The sequence below is a fragment of the Borostomias antarcticus genome (genome assembly GCF_949987555.1).
Source record: "Borostomias antarcticus genome assembly, chromosome: 1".
Lineage (NCBI taxonomy): Eukaryota > Metazoa > Chordata > Actinopteri > Stomiiformes > Stomiidae > Borostomias > Borostomias antarcticus.
In genome coordinates this window covers 41609051-41632149 of record NC_140234.1, presented here as the reverse complement: position 1 = coordinate 41632149, position 23099 = coordinate 41609051, and the positions used below count along the sequence as shown (strand labels likewise).

Here is a 23099-nt window from a genome sequence, read left to right as displayed (position 1 = left end):
CCCACTCACCCCTCCTTCAGAACCAGAGAGTCCTCCACCCCGCTGGACTCCTTGCTCACGTTGGAGGAGATCTCATCTAGGAACTGGACAGGTCAGAGGTCAGCAGAGCACAGGGGGCACAGAATGACAACATGGAAACACCAGTCGCTGAGGTGCTCCAGTGTCTTTACAGGTGTGATGGGTGTGATAGCAATAGACATAAGTAGTTACCTTTTTAACCTTTTCAATACATTTGTCTTCTTGGAATGACTTGAAGAAATCGTACATGTAGGACTCCTTGAAACTTGACTGGAAGAGAAACCAAACATGAGTTCATTCTACTACAAGAAACTGACCTACAGACCAGCTAACAGCCCTACTCCTGACCTACAGACCAGCTAACAGCCCTACTCCTGACCTACAGACCAGCTGACAGCCCTACCCCTGACCTACAGACCAGCTGACAGCCCTACTCCTGACCTACAGACCAGCTGACAGCCCTACCCCTGACCTACAGACCAGCTGACAGCCCTACTCCTGACCAGCTGACAGCCCTACTCCTGACCTACAGACCAGCTGACAGCCCTACTCCTGACCTACAGACCAGCTAACAGCCCTACTCCTGACCTACAGACCAGCTGACAGCCCTACTCCTGACCAGCTGACAGCCCTACTCCTGGCCAGCTGCCAGCCCTTCTCCTGACCAGCTGACAGCCCTTCTCCTGACCAGCTGACAGCCCTTCTCCTGACCAGCTGACAGCCCTTCTCCTGATCAGCTGACAGCCCTTCTCCTGACCAGCTGACAGCCCTTCTCCTGATCAGCTGACAGCCCTACTCCTGACCAGCTGACACCCCTTCTCCTGACCAGCTGACAGCCCTACTCCTGACCAGCTGACAGCCCTACTCCTGACCAGCTGACAGCCCTTCTCCTGACCAGCTGACAGCCCTTCTCCTGACCAGCTGACAGCCCTTCTCCTGACCAGCTGACAGCCCTTCTCCTGATCAGCTGACAGCCCTACTCCTGACCAGCTGACACCCCTTCTCCTGACCAGCTGACAGCCCTTCTCCTGGCCAGCTGACAGCCCTTCTCCTGGCCTTACCAGTTTGTTTTTGGACAGGCTGCCCCAGCTGCCCAGCGTCTGGATGGTTTTGGAGATGAGAGTGAGCGTGCGGGAGATCTCAGGGTCCTGGAAGGCAGGGAGAGAGACAGGAGCTCACACCACATCACACGAACCACATCACACGAACCACATCACACGAACCACATCACACGAACCACATCACACGAACCACATCACACGAACCACATCACACGAACCACATCACACAAACCACATCACACAAACCACATCACATGAACCACACGAACCACATCACACGAACCACATCACACGAACCACATCACACGAACCACATCACACGAACCACATCACATGAACCACATCACACAAACCACATCCCACAAACCACAACACATGGACCACATCACATGAACCACACGAACCACATCACATGAACCACATCATACAAACCACATCACACGAACAACATCACACGAACCACATCACACAAACCACATCACACAAACCACATCACACAAACCACATCACACGAATCACATCACAAACCACATCACACAAACCACATCACATGAACCACATCACATGAACCACATCACATGAACTACATCTTTACATGAACCACATCATATGAACTACATCTTTACATTAACCACATCATATGAACCACATCTTTACATGAACATCACTACCATCAACAACATAAATAGAATGATGTTATGTTGTGATCACAGCACTAAATCCTGCAGACTGATGACATGATATACTGCAGTCAGTGACACACTTCAAATGTATAATAACTGCATTATGTGCAGATGATATGATGTTTTGGCGGGTGGGTGTTCCTGCAGAGTGACTCACGGGGTGGTGGGGGCGGAGCTGGAACGTGTGCGGAGAGAGGACCGCCACGGCGAAGAAGCGCAAGAACACAAAGCTGCTGACAGCCGAGTACTGAACATGAGGGTCAGCTGGGGGAGAGAGAGGAGAGAGAGGAGAACATGAGGGCCAGCTGGGGAAGAGAGAGGAGAACATGAGGGTCAGCTGGGGGAGAGAGAGGAGAACATGAGGATCAGGAGGAGAGAGAGGAGAACATGAGGGTCAGGAGGAGGAGAGAGAGGAGAACATGAGGGTCAGGAGGAGAGAGAGGAGAGGGTCAGGACGAGAGAGAGGAGAACATGAGGGTCAGGAGGAGGAGAGAGGAGAACATGAGGGTCAGGAGGAGGAGAGAGAGGAGAACATGAGGGTCAGGAGGAGGAGAGAGGAGAACATGAGGGTCAGGAGGAGGAGAGAGGAGAACATGAGGGTCAGGAGGAGGAGAGAGAGGAGAACATGAGGGTCAGGAGGAGGAGAGAGAGGAGAGAGAACTGGACATGAGGGTCAGGAGGAGGAGAGAGAGGAGAACATGAGGGTCAGGAGGAGGAGAGAGAGAGGAGAACATGAGGCTCAGGAGGAGGAGAGAGAGGAGAACATGAGGGTCAGGAGGAGGAGAGAGAGAGGAGAACCTGAGGCTCAGGAGGAGGAGAGAGAGGAGAACATGAGGGTCAGGAGGAGGAGAGAGAGGAGAGAGAACTGGACATGAGGGTCAGGAGGAGAGAGGGGTGGGCGGTGGGCAGAGGTCAGGAGGAGAAGAGACTGAGGGGGGCCAGGGAGAGAGAGAGAGAGAGAGAGAGAGGGGTCAGAGAGAGAGAGAGAGAGGGGTCGGAGAGAGAGAGAGAGGTCAGAGAGAGAAAGAGAGAGAGGGGTCAGAGAGAGAGAGGTCAGAGAGAGGGGGGTCAGAGAGAGAGAGAGGTCAGAGAGAGAGGAGTCAGGGAGGGAGGGAGAGAGAGAGAGGAGTCAGGGAGGGAGGTAGAGAGAGAGGGGTCAGAGAGAGGAGTCAGGGAGGGAGGGAGAGAGAGAGAGGGGGGGTGGTCAGAGAGAGAGAAGGGTCAGAGAGACAGAGAGAGAGGAGTCAGGGAGAGAGAGAGGGGGGGCAGAAACAGAGAGGTCAGAGAGAGAGAGAGAGAGAGAGAGAGGGGGGGTCAGAAAGAGAGAGAGAGAGGTCAGAGAGAGAGAGGGGGACCAGAGAAAGAGAGAGGGGCCAGAGAGAGAGAGAGGGGGGGGGGGGTCAGGGAGAGAGAGAGAGGGGTTAAAGAGAGAGAAAGAGGTCAGGGAGAGAGAGAGCGGGGCCAGGGAGAGAGAGAGAGGGGTCAGAGAGAGAGAGAGAGAGAGAGAGAGGGGTCAGAGAGAGAGAGGCCAGAGAGAGACCAGAGAGAGAGAGAGACCAGAGAGAGAGAGAGAGACCAGAGAGAGAGAGAGGGGTCAGAGAGAGAGAGGGGCCAGAGAGACAGGGGTCAGAGAGAGAGAGAGAGAGAGAGAGAGAGGGGTCAGTGAATTATTACAACAGCACATCGTTCAAAAAGTGTTACTGTTGAACATGGCCTTTCGTGCCATTCAGCTTCAACGATTTAAACCAGGCAAATTTGATGAACAGCCAGAGCTTTTCTTCCATTGCCCATTCCTGTAAGCGTGGTGGCTGGCTTGTTGGACCCCATCAATGGGAGCAGCAACTCCTAGAAGCGACTGCTGTGTTTTAAACTCACTCTCTCTGTTATGTAAAGCATACTGCATCACATTGTATATTACTGGCCCTCTGTATCCCTCCAAAGAACCCTGTGTCCTACTCAACTGGCTCGGATGGTATTGTCTAAAAACATTTTGGTTTTATTGTCTAAAAACATTTTGGTTTTATTGTCTAAAAACATTTGGGTTTTATTGTCTAAAAACATTTGGGTTTTATTGTCTAAAACATTTGGGTTTTATTGTCTAAAAACATTTGGGGTTTATTGTCTAAAAACATTTGGGTTTTATTGTCTAAAAACATTTGGGTTTTATTGTCTAAAAACATTTGGGTTTTATTGTCTAAAAACTTGGTTTTTATTTTAGAGGTTTATTTGAAAGGCAGTTGTTCTTGCAGACAAAAGGAACACGGGTCCTATACTGAACACGGGTCCTATACTGAACACGGGTCCTATACTGAATACATGAATGTATATTTAACACAACGCCCACTAAGGCCCATACTGTACAGCTCTGGCCTGGTTTTATGAATGATGTCTTTATGTCTTCTGCCCCATTTCCACCGAACCAACAAGTACCTACTCAACTCTACTCATCAGCCCCCTCCTACCTCCAGGCCATGGTTAAACCCTACACCCCCTCCTAACCGTTACGCTCTGCTACCTCGGGGCGACTGGTTGCCCCGTCACTCCGAGGCCCCTGCGGTCGATCGACACGGTCACGGCTCTTCTCTGTCCTGGCCCCGCAGTGGTGGAATGAACTGCCCACTGACGTCAGGACAGCAGAGTCGCTGCCCATCTTTCACCGTAGGCTCAAAACTCACATCTTCAAGAAGTACTACAATAATCCTCCCTCCTAAGCACTTATTGTATTTTATTGTATTTTAGATGGCTATTCATGCACTTTGCCTTCAGCACTAGATTATACTCTTAGTCACTTGTTTTAGAAAGGAGATGCACTTGTGAGTTCTGGCAATTAAATGCAATTATTGTTAGTCGCTTTGGATAAAAGCGTCTGCTAAATGACTGTAATGTAATGTAAAACTTGCTTTGTGGGGCTTTCCACCACGAAAAAAGGCATGTAAGAGAGGTGTTGAGGTTGAGTGGAGGTAGCTGGTGTGGTAGAGAACTGAGGTGTTGAGGTTGAGAGGAGGTAGCTGACGTGGTAGAGAACTGAGGTGTTGAGGTTGAGTGGAGGTAGCTGGTGTGGTAGAGAACTGAGGTGTTGAGGTTGAGTGGAGGTAGCTGGTGTGGTAGAAAACTGAGGTGTTCAGGTTGAGAGGAAGTAGCTGGCGTGGTAGAGAACTGAGGTGTTGAGGTTGAGAGGAGGTAGCTGGCGTGGTAGAGAACTGAGGTGTTGAGGTTGAGAGGAGGTAGCTGGCGTGGTAGAGAACTGAGGTGTTGAGGTTGAGAGGAGGTAGCTGGCGTGGTAGAGAACTGAGGTGTTGAGGTTAAGTGGAGGTAGCTGGCGTGGTAGAGAACTGAGGTGTTGAGGTTGAGAGGAGGTAGCTGACGTGGTAGAGAACTGAGGTGTTGAGGTTGAGTGGAGGTAGCTGGTGTGGTAGAGAACTGAGGTGTTGAGGTTGAGTGGAGGTAGCTGGTGTGGTAGAAAACTGAGGTGTTCAGGTTGAGAGGAAGTAGCTGGCGTGGTAGAGAACTGAGGTGTTGAGGTTGAGAGGAGGTAGCTGGCGTGGTAGAGAACTGAGGTGTTGAGGTTGAGAGGAGGTAGCTGGCGTGGTAGAGAACTGAGGTGTTGAGGTTGAGAGGAGGTAGCTGGCGTGGTAGAGAACTGAGGTGTTGAGGTTGAGTGGAGGTAGCTGGTGTGGTAGAGAACTGAGGTGTTGAGGTTGAGAGGAGGTAGCTGGCGTGGTAGAGAACTGAGGTGTTGAGGTTGAGAGGAGGGAGGACAGAAGTGTGCAGGCCCTACTGCATTCATCATTACATGAAACATGCTACATACAAACATGTAGCTGTTTTACCTGATGTGACAGTGTTTTAGTAATAATAATAATAATAATAATAATAATAATAAATCCATTTTATTGAGCGCAATTCTCGACCTTAAGGAGCTGGACAAGGCTGAAGAAGGTTTCAAAACTCCCCCATTGACTTCCATAAAAAAAAAATGTAGAAAAAGCTGAATTTTTTTAAAGTATAATAAAAAAGTATAAAAAATCAGAAAGAAGTCCACACGTCCTTAAAGAGCTGAACATTTTGATACTTGAATGGTTTCAGTAGCTCAAAGTATGAAGGAGTTACAGAGAGCGAGAAAAACGTACGGAAGAAGTAAAAATAAAGAACTGGATAAAGGTATTTTCACACCAAACGCGAATATTCTTGCGAAAAAAGTAAAATAAAATCAAAACTCATTTCTCAATTAGTCTCTTCACACCAAACGCAAAATTTCCGTGTTCCAAAAGCTAAATTTATTTTTTCCGCAAATATTTTGATTTTTCTGCGGATTTCTCTGGCCTGACAGGCACGTTACAATCAAATGACGGCAAGCCGAACATGCTGACAGCACAGCCCGAGAGCCTGTTGAAGAGCCCATCTGCAAAAATCCTCTTTTTGGTGTGGGAGATCACTGTGTAGAATAGCTATAATTAGGTCCCTACTGTAGCCTAATAAATCTGGACGGTCTAGATCTAACGTGCCTACTTTAGACCACTCTGTAATAGGCTAGAGGCAAACTTGCAGTACCGTTAGCGTAGCTATAGCAGCAGACAGCAGTGATTGGAGTTAGCTAACCTACTTGTTTTCACAATGACCACGAAGGTTTCTGATAACGTTATAGCCTATAGCGAAATCAGACTGTTACAACAACGTCGACAACTAACATTAGGCCATTAACATTAGCTATGGTTAACATTAGCTAAGTGGGTTAGTACATGTATCGCTACTCACGTCATCTGTCCCAAATTGTTCAGCAACCTTGCCCCAGATATTGTCCTTCATTTCAGTGTCTTTGTAAGTGCTTAGCTTCTTATCATACAAGGTTGGATATAGCTCTACCAAATGAATAAGCTTGTCTGAAGAGATATGGATCGACATTTCCTTTACTGTAGTGAGTCGCTAGTGTTGAATATGGTTGATTTTCAGAGAAATGCCTTTTAATATGATCCTGTTAGCTATTTCCTAATTATGATGATTGACCTCTGAGTATGGCTGTCGGCTTCAGTTTTCGGTAAGAAACGGTGTCCCTCTTCCATAGACTTATGAGATAAAGACATTCCATGGCTGGTACACTCTGGGCCAAACACCATTGTTGTGGTTAGAGATAAAGGCCTGGGCGCCGAGGCGGCGTAGGTTAACTGGACCGAAACAAGGCCACAGAAGACACCAGAGAGACAGTCTTATCAGAGAAGAGACGAGGGAGGGGGGACACTCAAACCACCAAAGAACGTTGCAACGAGACCAATACTTTGATTTGGGTCCAGACAGCATACAGAGAGGTCAACTGTACATTAGGCCATGCCATCGTCTTTTGTATGTTAAACCTTCTGTAATAAACCGCTTTTGCTCGAGGCTCAAATCCGTGTTGGAGAGATTCATTTGGAATACACCTGAAAAGGAGACACTGGACTGTGTGGTATTGTGTGAGATTGGGGGCCGTCTTTTATTGAAATCAAAACACAACGCAGAGGTGAAATAAGGACAATAATAAAAGACAACGAAAGTCATCAATTGGTGCCGTGACCCGGATCGGACATCAAACCCTGAGAAAGTCCAAGACTGGTCGTCAGCCAAAGCAGACAGCTACAGCCACGGGAGACGCCTGGCAGTGCAGCTGTGACCTGAACAACCCCGGACAGACAATCAGACCCAACTGGGTGAGTGGGTTCGATATCCCGATCATAAAGAAAAAAATCAGTAAATCTCAACTATACCACACATAGTCTCTCAACACGTAAAACAAAACCAGTGCTGGATGTAAATGTATGTCTATATGTAGCTACATGTCTTATGTTAGTAATGCCAAGGTATCTGCCAAGGTGCGTGCATTGTTTTGTTATGTGAAGTAGACCACTTCTCTATGTGTAGCCTTTAAGGACAGCCTGTGGGAGACAGGGAATTGCCTTAAAGTAGACCTGCAGGATATTGTACATCCTGGGGTGCCTTCTCACATGTAAAACTGTGAAAGGTATATGTGGCCCTTAGGCTTTACTAAGGAAGACTTGCAGGATATTGGACATCCTGGGGTACCTACTCACATGAAAGACTGTGAACAGGTATATGAAGCCCTTAAGACTTTCTTAAGCAAGACCAGCAGGGTTATCACCCTGGGGTTGCCCGCCCACACGAGAGATTGGTGGAGGGTATATTCACTTCTAAGGATCGGCCAGTCCTTGAGAAGGCCGGGGTTTTGGATGAGTTTGTTATGTATGTGTATTGTCGCACATGGATTCTAGATGTACATGTATATATACATATTCTAGGGAAGCGGTTTGGTTAGGTCACTGTGATAAAATCATACTGTGTGTGAACCAAGACCTTATCTGCTCCAGCGGAGTGCTTGAGTCGTTCCTTCTCGCTCCCGACTCAGCCCCTCCCTTAGCCACAGAGCCAAACTACAGCTTGACTATCAGCGAGAGCAGAGTAGACTTAGAGAGGGGAGTCGGAGGAGGAGATAGAACACCGTCAATGACGGTCCGAGGTCTGTCTCATCTTACCAAAGTGAGCCCGTCCCACTGCAGGGGGCGGGGCTGACAATGCTGTCAGATGAGGACAGACATTACTAGAGGTTAAAGGAGGAGTTGAGTTTTCCGCCCTCTCCTCACAAGCTCAGGAGAGAGAGGAGGGATCGTACTGTAGATGTAACACTCCCACCAGCTGTTTCGAACTGGCGCCCCATACGACCAGGGGGTGTTACTGTCGGTGCAGATGGCAATCTAGAATGCTGGTCGGCTAGTGTAAAACATCCATGCGATGTAGGTGATGTGAACATGGCTCAGGCCAGTCACCCGTTGGTCGGGGACACTCTAACTAAAGCAATCACCACCAAGGTCAAGAGAGTAGAGGAGAAAGCCAGAGCTCCACAGATCCCATTCAGAGCTAGGGATTACAAATGAGAACGCTGTCATCTTTGCGGGAACAGAAGCTCAGAGAACAACTTTCACCCTCACACGGCTCCCCCATTATTCAACAGATGATGCCGCTCCATGGCCAAGGCCACCCTGTTACAGAAGCCAGAAGGCCTGGGTGTAACAACCACCTTGAACGTACGCCAAAACATGTAGAGTTCCTCTTTGATGCGAGGGGGGGGGGTGGCTACCATCACTCCTCATCGCTGTCTGGAGAGAACCGACACCATGTTGAGAGAGCAAGGCAGGCATGCATTGGTGAAGGGGGGGGAGCCTATTTTTGGGTGAGAAAAACCGTTGGAACTGCTGGAATTGGGATCTGTGTCTCTCACGACCTCTGTGTGTGTGGGACTGGTAGGATTACCCCTACTGGGCCTTGAGGTGTTAACAGATAGATTCATCCCCTCAGTTCCCACAAGGGAAAGTTAAATGGAGTCGGAGTTGGGTAAACAAACCTGACTTAGCAGAGTTGCCAATCTGGGCAGAAGACAGAAGTGATAGAAGGTTTCTAAACTCACAGGGCCTCCAACAGCCCAGCGTGGCCTGTGTTGAAACCTTCAGGTGAATGGCGCCTCTGTGTGAACTACAGAGTGGCCAATGAGTATGGGGATAAGATAGAGCCCCTGGTGGAGACCTGTCCACCATTTTCAGTGCCTTGAAACCTGAACACCAATTGGGTTTCAGTCATCAACATGACACAAGGCTTAGCGTCCCTCTTGCAGGAGGGCTGCAACCGGGGACAGCTTTCAATATTGATGGAGATCAATATCAGTTCATTTGAACGCCAATTGGGTTTACACAACTTCCCAAACACCTATCATCAGGCGTTGCGTAATCACCTATGCGAAATGTCTCCCATCACTTTCCACTTAAAGGGCAAGACTGCAAACATTCATGTAGTCAGTCGGTATGCACATGGCATGACTTTGGAGAGCTTAGGAAACAAAGAGGTTTCCTGTCAGCATTTAGGGATGCCCATTAAGAATGGAGAGTTGGTTAGGGAGCTCATGGAGGCCATCAGCCTTACAAAAGGTGACAGTGTTTAAGGTCAAAGGACACTCTCATGAAGTTTGAGTCGAGGTAACACTCTGGTTGACCAAGCAGCAGAACAGACAGCTCGTGACAGAGATACCATACAAGCGCATTTGTCCTCAGCCCAACCTGCACCCCCGTATCAGATTGATACTGTCACTGACCACAAGGTGATACAGGTAGAGACTGAGAGGGGGGGAGGTGTGGACATGGATGGAGAATGGGGCAGAAATGGACTCAGATGAGTGTGGCGACAAGGTCAGAAATTGGTTGCACCACAACGGTTGCTCCCTTATCTGGCAACACAGATTCACTTCACTGTTCTTATCATCCTCAGAGAAGTGGACTCAGACTGAAAGAATGAACCGTGTCATCAAGGGGAGACTCACAAAGTCATCAGGAGGGCGTGATTTGGCCCGACGCTTTGAGTCTTGTGCTTTGCTCCATTCGAGCAACACAATCAGGAGATGGGACTTGGCCCTTTCGAGGTCATCTGTGGCAGGCAGATGTTCATCTCACTAGTGAGGTGTTGAGTGGTTACTGTGAGTAATTGAGCATGGCTGTGGCCAAGGCCCACAAACAGGTGCTGGCAGTATGGAGCGAGATCCCCGAGGGGGGACAGGCTTTAATCCCAGGCCAGTATGTAATGATAAAGGAGTTTTCAAAGAAGAGAAATTAGATGCGAAGGGGATGGACCTTATCAGATCTTGCTCATCACCCACGCGGCAGTAAAGGTAGCAGGGAAACCCAACTGGATTCATGCCAGTCAATGCAAAGTGGTTGCACCACCAGACACAGATTAGACTGAGTACACCTCCAAGCGAACACACCCTTGTAGTATTGAATTGGATAAATTGTAGAGCCAACCACTCCAGACTTAAAAACATCGGGTAGAATAGCGCTCAGGCTTAGCACCCCAAAACTAGGGACAGTCGTGGCAGCTGTTGTTCGAGCAGAGACCTTGAGCTAAAGAACTGTACAGGTTAGTACAGGGGCCCACTCAGGATGAAGACGACAAATTAGAGAATTACGACGTAATGCTCTAAACCTGTGCCCACTGCTCGGATGACTGTAGTGCTGCTAAAGGGCTAGAGAGAATGGGTGTTAAGACTGCAGGCAGGTTTAAAACGGACCTTACAGTCTGGAGTGGGGGGGGGGCTCTTCTAGAAATAGGATAATGAAACAATAAGGATTTGGTGAAACCCTAACCTCTAGGTCTGGTCTGAGTGAGAAAGAGAGTGAGAGAGAGTGAGAGATATGCTATCACAATCAGTCGTGGAATGAATGATACTATCACAGTTTTCTTGTGTTTTTCTGTGCTAACAGGTGGAGTTGGAGAGAAGGACTTCCGGGTTGACTTGGGACACAGGGAAGACTACACTACTCCGGGTGGAGACGTCAACGACCAAGACAGGACATTTGAACTTTCACACCACAAAATAACCACATCTTTTATTTACAGCTTGCTGGTCAGGGACAGGACGTGGAGGGTGTAGGTTATTGTCATTCTGTGAATAAAAACTCCAGGTTGCACTTGAGATATACTCATTAAAACGGAGACAGGGGTATTGTGAAGGGTATGTCGTTAAAAAGGTTCTATATCTCTGGGCCGGGGACACTCATGTTCAGATCATGTAGGGTTTGTGTCTTATCATCCTGTGGTTTTCCGTGGTCAGACCAACACAGTCAGCCATGGAAAACCTCACTTTGAAATTGGGCTTATGAGGTAACTACGTCAGTCAAGAATGTGTCATCATGTTTGTGTGTAGGCAGATGCCAGACTCCCAAGCGAGCGGAGTGCCTCAAATGGCACACCCCTTTAACTCTACTTTAATGCTACGATACATCAACTGTTCCAGGGAAGTAGCAGACGCTGAATTAGAAAGAGGGATTGTTCAGATGATGGTGTTAGATTCCACTCTGGAGGGACCTACAGAGAACGGGGGGTTAGGACCGCAAAAGTGGGCTCAGATCAGTTCACCAGGGTCTCTTCCGCAGACAACCCAGGGCTGTTTTTGTCTACAGAGAGAGAGGGGAGCAGTGGATGTGGGGCACAGCCAGTGTCTGCATACTAGGCTTTGTACTGCTCCGAAATGTGGTAGATAGAACTTGCGCACCCTAGGGGGGTCTACTGGGTTTGGGGGGAGACGGTCCTACCAAGGAACTGGTAGGACGGGTTCCTGTTTGTTTGGGGGTTACCTTGCCAGGGGTGGTTACCCATCAGGATTGTGGGACTCAGCGGTAGGAGGTTAAAGGGATAGTGGGAGAAAGACCAATTCAACATTCTGAAATCCGCCGTACTAGGAGAGAGACTAGGGCGGGGGTTGTGGATGGCATACTCACTCACATGGGGTCTAGAAAGATAGTGCTTTTCTTTTTCCCGCATAGCATGGGGGTCGAATTATTAGTGACGGACATTGAGAAACTTGCATTGGCATTTGGGGACGTTGTCCAACAGAACAACTGATGCTTAGGGTTTGATTAATGAGGAGATGTCTAGCATGCGGATGTAGCATGTTTATCTTAAGCACACTTTTCTGTTATTCTTTTTCTTTCTGCATAATGGCTGTTCAGGTTTAGGTTTTGGAAGTCAACATTTCTCTTGATCATTATGATTCTGCGTGTTCACGTACAGTATAATCTTAGGAGGGATTGTTGAATATGGTTGATTTTCAGAGAAATGCCTTTTAATATGATCCTGTTAGCTATTTCCTAATTATGATGATTGACCTCTGAGTATGGCTGTCGGCTTGAGTTTTCGGTAAGAAACGGTGTCCCTCTTCCATAGACCTATGAGATAAAGACATTCCATGGCTGGTACACTCTGTGCCAAACACCATTGTTGTGGTTAGAGATAAAGGCCTGGGCGCCGCGGCGGCGTATGTTAACTGGACCGAAACAAGGCCACAGAAGAGACCAGAGAGACAGTCTTATCGAATAAGAGACGAGGGAGGGGGGACACTCAAACCACATAACGTTGCAACGAGACCAATACTTTGATTTGGGTCCAGACAGCATACAGAGAGGTCAACTGTACATTAGGCCATGCCATCGTCTTTTGTATGTTAAACCTTCTGTAATAAACCGCTTTTGCTCGAGGCTCAAATCCGTGTTGGAGAGATTCATTTGGAATACACCTGAAAAGGAGACACTGGACTGTGTGGTATTGTGTGAGATTGGGGGCCGTCTTTTATTGAAATCAAAACACAACGCAGAGCTGAAATAAGGACAATAATAAAAGACAACAAAAGTCATCACTAGTAACTTGGTGATCAATGGAAAAACTTATTTTTTGGGGTGGCTATCCTGCTCGAGAAATTGTCACGCTCGTTGCATGTAACCAGCTATTTCGATGTGTTGGATATCCATTGCAACATTGAAGCGCTGAATACAATTTGATTTGTGACACTTTGCATCAAAAGTAGCCTAGGTGCAAAAGTGGTCGGTGGAGCATCTGGAGCATCTGGCTCGTGATAACTGAATGAAAATGATTGACATGGAGTTTTTATTTTCCGCAAATTCTGTGTGGAATGCATGGAACGCTATTTTTCTTACCGCGCTTGGTGTGAAAGGTTTGGGCGCGGAAATTAATTAGGCGAAATTCTCGATTTATTTCACACTAATAAAGAACTGTATAACAATAGTGTGAATGCTGACACACACACTTATAAAATACAAAGAAAAAATAAGAAAAAAAACTGTATAAGGGAAAAAATAAATAAAATTAAAAAAAAAAAAGTAGGGGGGGGGGGGTCAACAAAAGTCTTTAAATGCCAGTGTTTTGAGGAGAGCTTTAAAGGTCTTGAGAGCCTCTGCCTCTTTGATTGGGTCTGGGAGTGTGTTCCACAGCCGTGGAGCAGCACAGCTGAGGGCCCTGGCTCCAATGGGTTTGAGCCTGTAGGGGGGCTGCTGGAGGATGATGGAGCTGGAGGAGTGGAAGGTGCGTGTAGGGCAGGACAGGGTGATGAGGTCGGAGGGGTCAGATGGGCCAGTGGCATGTATGGCTTGGTAGGTGTGGGTTAAGACTTTAAAGTCGATGCGCAGGGGCGGTCTGGAGTTTTCCCGGTGGCCTGGCGCGCCAACTGTCCTGGCACACGGTGAACAAAACGAAACTGAATGTGTTCCATCTCACCGCGTCGGCTCGGCTCGTGGCCTGACTTGGGCATGACTCCCGGCATGAAATATTCACCCAGTCTGGCCCTGTTGATGCATGAGCGGACAGGGAGCCAGTGAAGGTTGAATAACACTGGAGTAATGTGCTCGAGGGGGGAAGTGTGGGTGAGAATACGGGTCGCACAGTTCTGGACATACTGCAGCCTGTTGATGCATTTAGCAGACGCCCCCACTAGGAGGGCATTGCAGTAGTCCAGACGTGTAGAAGCAAAGGCGTGGATGAGGCGCTCAGCAGCTGGTTGGGAGAGCAGATGACGGATCTTTGCCAGGTTTCTGAGATGGAAGAAAGAAACCTTGGTGGTTTCTTTATGTGGGCATCGAGGTAGAGTTGGCAGTCCAATATCACCCCAAGGTTGCGGACCTCAGTGGAGGGAACGGCTGTGACACCATCTATGGTGAGGCTGAAGTGTTTGCATTTATTGATGGTGGCCTGGGTGCCAACCAGGATGACTTCTGTTTTTCCACAGCTTAGATGGAGAAAGCTCTGCTGCATCCAAGCTTTGATGTCGGTCAGGCAACTTGTGAGAAGGGTGGTGGCAGCATTTATGGTCTCACATTTGGTGGAAACATACAGCTGGGTGTCATCAGCGTAGAAGTGAATTCCAAACCCATATTTTCGGATGATGATGATCACTACAGGTTTGAGCTGCTGAGGCGCCTTCTTAACCGAGTGGAGTAGCTCGTGAAACTCACTCCTCAAAGGAGCGCTGACAGCCCCTCCAAGAGGGACGTCCCTACTGGTGCAACTGTGAGCGTCTGCCTCCCAAGCGGGAGGCCCGAGTTCTACTCCCACCCTGGACACGCCCACACAGATGGGGTTCTATCAGCGTGACCTGCGCTCTCTCACCTGGGAATGGGGTCATATCAGCGTGACCTCTCACCTGGGAATGGGGTCATATCAGCGTGACCTGCACTCACCTGGGAATGGGGTCATATCAGAGTGACCTCTCACCTGGGAATGGGGTCATATCAGAGTGACCTCTCACCTGGGAATGGGGTCATATCAGCGTGACCTGCACTCTCTCACATGGGAATGGGGTCATATCAGAGTGACCTCTCACCTGGGAATGGGGTCATATCAGCGTGACCTGCACTCACTTGGGAATGGGGTCATATCAGAGTGACCTCTCACCTGGGAATGGGGTCATATCAGAGTGACCTCTCACCTGGGAATGGGGTCATATCAGCGTGACCTGCAGTCTCTCACATGGGAATGGGGTCATATCAGCGTGACCTCTCACCTGGGAATGGGGTCATATCAGCGTGACCTGCGCTCACCTGGGAATGGGGTCATATCAGCGTGACCTGCGCTCTCTCACCTGGGAATGGGGTCATATCAGCATGACCTGCACTCTCTCACCTGGGAATGGGGTCATATCAGCGTGACCTGCGCTCTCTCACCTGGGAATGGGGTCACATCAGCATGACCTGCACTCTCTCACCTGGGAATGGGGTTATATCAGCGTGACCTCTCACCTGGGAAGCGCTTGGACGCCATGTGGCGCAGAGACCTGAACACGTCACACATGAGGGGGGGGCAGCTGGAGCTGGACTGGGTGATGGAGGAGAACACCTTCTGGACATACCCCTGCAGGTTCTCCTGCAGAGACCACACACGCACGCACACACACACGCACACAAACACACACATGCATGCACACACACACACGCACGCACACGTGCACGCACACACACACCATTACATGCTACGATGACCTTGACATACAGTTTGCAATGCAGACGGGTTCTTACTGTACCTTATTTACTTCCACGTTGTCTCCTTCCTTCAGTTTGATTGGGTCAATTTCACATGTTTTGTTGGATTCACAAATCTGTGGAAAAAAGGGGGGGGAAATAGTAGAGAGACAGACCAAAGCAGAGCACAGACACAAACTGAAAAGGAAAACTTGGTCTTCCAAGGCATTTGGTGGTTCCAAATCTACCCCCCTTTCCCCTGTTGGTGGGTGGGAGGAGAGGCCTCTCCTAATGAGAGGGCATCCCCTAGTGGCGGAGATCTCTCCTACTGCTAATCTCCAAAGCTAACTATAGTTGTCCAAGATTTGTGCGAAACTCCGGGGCTCCCGGCTAGAGTGTTGTATATATTTTCCTCATAACCCTTAAACCCTATAATCTGGTGTCACAACGCGTCCTCAGCCTAGCCCAATCAATGAGCATATCGAGGGGAAAAAAAGAAAAAAGAGAGGAAAACGGATCCTCATCATAAACATAGGTCACATTTACCTGAATACATATTTCAGTTTCCACATACCTATCCATCGTCCTTCCCTCTTAAAACCAGTATCATAGGCTACTCACTCACTGTGATGTTTCAAAGAGTCAATCGGGGAAAAAGAAAGAGGAAAAAATACTCAAACTCTTCATTGTAGTTAAACCTCAGCTATCTATGCACTTCCCTGACAGAGTCACCGTGGCTCCCCACTTCCTTTAGTCCTCATGTTCTTCACTGTTCTCAAGTCCATCTCTCATATTCTCCAGTGTTCATGGCGACTGCTGCCTGCTCCGCTCCTGAAACGCTGTAGATCTTCCCTCTCTAGCGCCGACACCCTCCATTCGCTCTCGCCTCCTGACTCTGGACCACCTGCATGCTGTTTCCATTCTCTGCCGTAGTGATGGTCCCTCTTCTTCCTGGTCTGGTACCGTCTACCCTCTCTGTCGCACGGCCCTCGCCGCCTCCTGTGCGCTATTGTAGACCCTTCGTTCCAGTGGACCCTCAGCGTGGTCATCGGTGATTGAAATCGAATCCCCCATCCTTGAGAATTCTCTTCAGCCCTGTGGTAGCTCCCATGTTTATTGGCTACCTCCGCTGAATAGTCCTGATCGAAAGACACTCTCTGCCCCTCGACCTCCACCTTCGTCTGCCATGCCATCCTGAGGACTTTCTCTTTGACCTCAAATCTCAAAAAGTTGACAATCACCCTTAGAGGCTTGTTCACTCTGTTCACTCTTTGTGAATTAGCCTATCCACATATTTAGGGAACGAATCTCCCTCCAGTCCTTTAATTCCCCATATTCGGACGTTATTTCGTCTTCATCTTCCTTCCAGGTCATTCAGTCTCTCCTAGAGCTTAATTTGTTGTTCCAGCGAAGATGACAGAACTCCGTGAACCTCGGTGCTCCACTCCTCGGCCTCGCGTTCCTCCAAGTTCCCTATTTCTTTCTTTTGGGCCTCAACCGTCTCGAGTCTCCTCCTCGTTTCCTCTTGGAAGCTATCCAGCCCCTGCTTCATCTCCCATTTTGTCCATGTGTTCCCTCAGTTGCCCCATCTCTTTCAGGGTCTCCTCCATTTGCCCACCTATTCCATCCCATTTAGCGTCCACGTCGCACTGGTTAGCCTCCATTTTCGCTTGCATGACATCCAAGCTATCCTGCGTGCTGGCTTATATGTTAGCCTGTAGCACTGCCACCCAACTGGCTTGCTCATCGACGTTGCTAGCTGCGTTTGCGTTAGCTAGGAGCCCACGTGGTCCGACCTCATCCATTCATTTATCTTTCGTCTCAATCTGTTTATTGTTTGGTTTTTCTCACTTTTCCTCTCGCTCATTCCAAGCTCACGTCTTATATTCTTCAGATTATAAATAATAGTTTTAGGGTTTTTTACCTTTCTTTTTTACTTATTTGACCGGGAGTTCCTCTGTTCAGCTGCCTACTGCCTCATCTCACCGGAAGTTCCCTCATCGTCAGGTTTTTTATTTTGCGAAATTTCGTGGCAGATAACTAATGCCAGGTTCACACTACAGGATTTTGAGACGTTATTTTCAAATCTTGTAGTGTGTGCTTGTTTGAGATTTGCAGAAGAGCATCGGTTAAGATTCTCCTTATGTGCGTGATGTAACCAGATTTCGAATCGGGGATAAATCGTCCCAAAAATCCTGTTTTGTGAGCCCGGCATAACGGACACAGTGATCGCATTTCATCAGGTGGGGGAACAAAAGCCAGAAATGACTGCAGTTCATATCTATCAGGGAAGTTCCTATGATGAGGTATGGCAATGTACCTCATCCAACACTGACTTCAAGGTGACCGTCAGGTAACTCTTCCCCACAATCTTCATCATGTCGTCGATGCAGCGCGTCGCAAAGGAGTTCCCACGGAATATGGTGTTGGCCTCCCTGGACAGAAAAAGGTCACAGAGGTCAGAGGTAAGAGGTCAAGAGCTTCAGTCTGGCCCAAAAATACAAAGCCTCAAACTACGCAGCAGGACTGCAAAGGTTCCATCATTCTTAGTTGAGGACAGGTTGGAGCTATTACCCCACCCTTTCAGATGGACTGTAATGAGGTAACAATGGATGGTGTGTGTGTGTGTGTGTGTGTGTGTGCGTGTGGAGGAGAGGAAGGAGACCAGCGGACTGTGTGTGTGTGTTCTTACTGGGTGTTGTCCAGCTCCAGGGCTGTGATGGAGGAGAGGAAGGGGACCAACGGGTGTGTGTGTATGTGTGTGTGTTCTTACTGGGTGTTGTCCAGCTCCAGGGCTGTGATGGAGGAGAGGAAAGGGACCAATGTGTGTGTGTGTGTGTGTGTGTGTGTGGAGGAGAGGAAGGAGACCAGGCGACTGTGTGTGTGTGTGTGTGTTCTTACTGGGTGTTGTCCAGCTCCAGGGCTGTGATGGAGGAGAGGAAGGGGACCAGGCGGTTGTGGTGGAGCAGCAGTCGGACCACGGGCAGCACGGCCTCGCAGCCCCCACACACCTCTCCCAGGATGTGGGCCGCAGACGCCGAGATGGGCTGCAAGACACGGGACCACACGTCAGACAGACAGGCAGGGGACCACACGTCAGACAGACAGGCAGGGGACCACACGTCAGACAGACACGGGACCACACGTCAGACAGACAGGCATGCAGGGGACCACGCATCAGACAGACAGGCAGGGGACCACGCGTCAGACAGACAGGCAGCAGGACCACACGTCAGACGGACAGGCAGGGGACCACACGTCAGACAGACAGGCAGCTGCACGCATGGACAGGACAGGCGTGTGTGTGTGTGTGTGTGATTGAGTGTGTGTGTGTGTGGTGTGCCGCAGACACAGAGATGGGCTGATGAGGACAGGGAGCAGGCGATCAGTTCTCAGGGAGGCAGACAATTCTGTCTGCAAGTTTTAGGAATGAGATCGCTCAGCGGGGAGGAGCCAAACTGCATCCATGCAGCCAATCAGAAGCCAGCGAAGGAAAGAGGAAGTGATTTTTTAACGAAATCTCATGACTTCTCATCCCAGCTGCAAATATCAGCAATCACAATAATTATGACATTTATAACTTTGTAAAAGCTAGAATAGCATTGTATTTATCTATACAATGTGATATTAACGATATGCTGCAACAAAGCTTATGTTTCGCAATCTTTTTTATTTTTTTTAACCGGCAGAATATTTGCTACCTTAAAATGTGTCAGAATTCGTCACGGGGGGCCTTCCTCCATACTTCTGGGGACAATGGCCGTTTTCGAAACCGCCTACTATACTGGTACAGTAGTATGTACTGATTTTGCCAAAATGCAGTATGCAGTATGCAGTATGCAGTATGCGAACAAAAAGAAAATCTGCAGTATGCGAAAAGTACCCGGATGACGTACTGATTCGGGGAAAATTGCCAGTATGCATCACAGCCATGGATGTATTAATAGAACTGTATAGGGTCACTCCATTCACTGACTGCTTGAAAGAGTGAAGCCCTATAGGACCGCGCCATCTTTGAAAAAAACGCGTCACTGATACCTTTGACATGCGCAGTCAAAGGTATCAATGACGCATTCGTGTAGTCATTCATTCATTCTGTTCACAACAACGCGATGGGCAGCCAGGCGAAATAGCTCCAGGGGACCTGGTCCCAAGCGAGTTGAACAGCTGTCCACCCAGAGACGGGATCTCTCGTTGCGGCATGAAGTTCACAGCTAACCCGCCGAGCTCGAAACAGAATGAATACACCTACTAGCAAACAAAACATGTTCAGTCACAAGCCGCACGGCTGTGTTGTTTCATGCGAAATGCGAGTCGTTTTTCATAAGATCCTCTTAAATATGTAGATAAACCACGATCTGATGGATTTATGATCATGTTAATGGCCAGCTGTTATTGGTCGCGAACGTTTCCCTTTGATACATCTAATAGCCTACTTATATTTATATTGCGCTTAACATCTGAAACAGATCTTAAAGCGATACAGTAATACTTGAAATACTTGCACAATTTCAATAAAATGTGTCCAGTTGATCTCAAGTCTGTGTGTCATTTTATATTTCAATCACGAGAGCCAAAATGAGTCCAGTTGATCTGTCTCGTATCATCATATTACAATCATGCATGCGATGTACTGGGCTAGCATACTGCAGAAATGAATCAATTTAGCCGTTGCATACTGCTATGAAAAATCAGTACAGTATGCAGTACATACAGTATGCAGTATCCAGTATGCAGTATAGTAGTATGTGGTTTCGAAAACAGCCAATATCTACGCTGTACCGCCGACACAGAGATGAGCTGGTGACAGGGAGGAGACTATCAAACGCACAGCCAGGTGGACGGATGGACAGGTGTGTGTGTGAATGATTGTGTGTGTGTCAGATTGCGTGTGTGTGTGTCTGTGTGTGAGATTGAGTGTGTGTGTGAGATTGAGTGTGTGTGTGTGTGTGTGTGTGTGAGAGAGAGAGACGTACATCAGAAAGGTCCACAGCCCTTACATAGACACACGGTCTGCTCTGACTGACGACATGGCGAGCTGATTCCCCCCTCCCCTTTTTAAACTCTTTTTTTGTTTGTCTGTTTGTAGTTATTGTTTGTCTGTTTGTTTGTAGTTATTGTTTACAGTTATTGTTGATAGGTTTGTATGTATTCTGCTCAGGTTGTTGTTTGTTTTGGGTGCAAGGTCTGGTGGGGCGGGGGTTGGGGGAGGGATGACTGAGTGGGATTTTAGAGGGAGGGATGTTGGGATGGTGTGGTGGGAGGGTCTGTAGTAGGGGCAGATAGGTGGTGGGAGGGTATGTAGTAGGGGCAGATAGGTGGTGGGAGGGTATGTAGTAGGGGCAGGTAGGTGGTGGGAGGGTATGTAGTAGGGGCAGATAGGTGATGGGAGGGTATGTAGTAGGGGCAGATAGGTGATGGGAGGGTATGTAGTAGGGGCCGATAGGTGGTGGGAGGGTATGTAGTAGGGGCAGGTAGGTGGTGGGAGGGTATGTACTAGGGGCAGATAGGTGATGGGAGGGTATGTAGGGGAAGATAGGTGATGGGAGGGTATGTAGTAGGGGCAGATAGGTGGTGGGAGGGTATGTACTAGGGGCAGATAGGTGGTGGGAGGGTATGTACTAGGGGCAGATAGGTGGTGGGAGGGTATGTAGTAGGGGCAGATAGGTGGTGGGAGGGTATGTAGTAGGGGAAGATAGGTGGTGGGAGGGTATGTAGTAGGGGCAGATAGGTGGCGGGAGGGTATGTAGTAGGGGCAGATAGGTGGCGGGAGGGTATGTAGTAGGGGCAGATAGGTGGTGGGAGGCACCTTGACGTCGGGGGACTTGAGCAGCAGGGCGCTCAGGGGGGAGTAGCAGGTGGGGGGCAGCACGGTGTCCTGGGTGAAGGTCACGTTCAGACGCAGAGAGCCCAGGTCCTCCGCCTTCCACTTGTTCCCCGTCCCCTTGGGCTGCAGGAGGTACCTAGGACCAGAGAGCACACACACACACACACACACACACACACACACACACACACACACACACACAGACACGCGCACGCACACACACACACACTTTAATACCTTTAAATGTTGTGTTTACATTTGACAAGAAATCCTTGAACACAAGCAATAATAGATGCACAAGATCACGCATCAAACGGAAGTGTGTGAGCCCCCCGTCAGACTACACAGGAAGCAGCTTCTCCTCCATACTTGGCGACTGACAATTATCACACACATCCAACAGAACCTTGCCAGGGCCTTAGCTTTTGGCCTGGACATTCCCGACATCTGCAAGCACACCCATACCCACGCACACACACACACAAACACACACACACAGTCTGCAGCGCTGTGGGAGGTGGCTGTTTCAGTCTGCGCAGCGCAGCGTTCTGACCAGCAGGTGGAGCCCTTCCTTGGGTTAGATCTCGTCTGAGCCCTGCAGAAGATGCTGCTGTTTGTCCATAATCTGCTCCCGCGGCTACTGAGGCAGACCAACACAGACCTGAGCTGGGGCATTCTGGGAGTAAGTCAGTAGTCAGTACATTAGGTTCCAGACCGGAGTGTGTGGAGTCTCTCTCTGGTCAGTATGTGTGCGTTACAGACCGGAGTGTGTGGAGTCTCTCTGGACAGTATGTGTGGAGTCTCTCTCTGGTCAGTATGTGTGTCTATGTTACAGATCGGAGTGTGTGGAGTCTCTCTCTGTGTTTAGAGACTGGAGTGTGTGTAGTCTCTCTCTGTGTTTAGAGACTGGAGTGTGTGTAGTCTCTCTCTGTGTTTAGAGACCGGAGTGTGTGTAGTCTCTCTCTGGTCAGTGCAGCAGGGAGGACGCGGGGGGGGGGGGGGGGAGAGGCCGTCTCCATGCAAAACTGCCACCCTCTCATCTCACAGCCCTCATGCAAAAACACAGATCGCTATCTGCACAGTCCTATACACACACACACGCACGTACGTACGCACGCACGCACACACACGCAGTCCTACACACGCACGCACACACACACGCAGTCCCACACACGCACGCACGCATGCACAGTCCTACACACACACACACACACACACACACACACACACACACACACACACACACACACACAGTGTTTACAGAACACCACCAACTGGACGCTGTGTTCAGAGCAGACTAAGGACACACAGGAAGCAGCGTCCTTATAGATATATAATTACTAGAGCTAACAGCAGGCTACAGCATTCCCAATACCAAACTACAGGGGAAGCAGATGGCAGGTAAAACGAGCTGTTGAACCTGTAGGAAATATAGGTTAAATGTCAAACTGATAATTACAGACAGGTCCAGCATATAACCAGTGTGTGATAATCACAGACAGAAACAGCATATATAACCAGCCAGTGATAATCACAGACAGGACCAGCATATATTAACCAATCTGTGATAATCACAGACAGGACCAGCATATAAAACCAGTATGTGATGATCACAGACAGGACCAGCATATATAACCAGCCAGTGATAATCACAGACAGGACCAGCATATATAACCAG

The 23099-nt window shown here is 48.9% G+C and overlaps 1 protein-coding gene across 1 annotated transcript in view; it reads right to left on the bottom strand.

Moving 5' to 3' along the window:
• rasa2 (RAS p21 protein activator 2) overlaps nucleotides 1-23099 on the bottom strand; it is a 75128-nt gene that overhangs the window by 23495 nt on the left and 28534 nt on the right. The window contains exons 10-18 of the mRNA XM_084449156.1: nucleotides 21404-21557; nucleotides 18496-18641; nucleotides 17915-18029; nucleotides 15657-15731; nucleotides 15376-15499; nucleotides 1920-2026; nucleotides 1080-1166; nucleotides 211-288; nucleotides 10-83 (exon numbers count right to left, since the gene is read on the bottom strand). Coding sequence (XP_084305282.1) covers nucleotides 10-83; nucleotides 211-288; nucleotides 1080-1166; nucleotides 1920-2026; nucleotides 15376-15499; nucleotides 15657-15731; nucleotides 17915-18029; nucleotides 18496-18641; nucleotides 21404-21557 — 960 coding nt within the window. The remainder of the gene's footprint in view (nucleotides 1-9; nucleotides 84-210; nucleotides 289-1079; nucleotides 1167-1919; nucleotides 2027-15375; nucleotides 15500-15656; nucleotides 15732-17914; nucleotides 18030-18495; nucleotides 18642-21403; nucleotides 21558-23099) is intronic.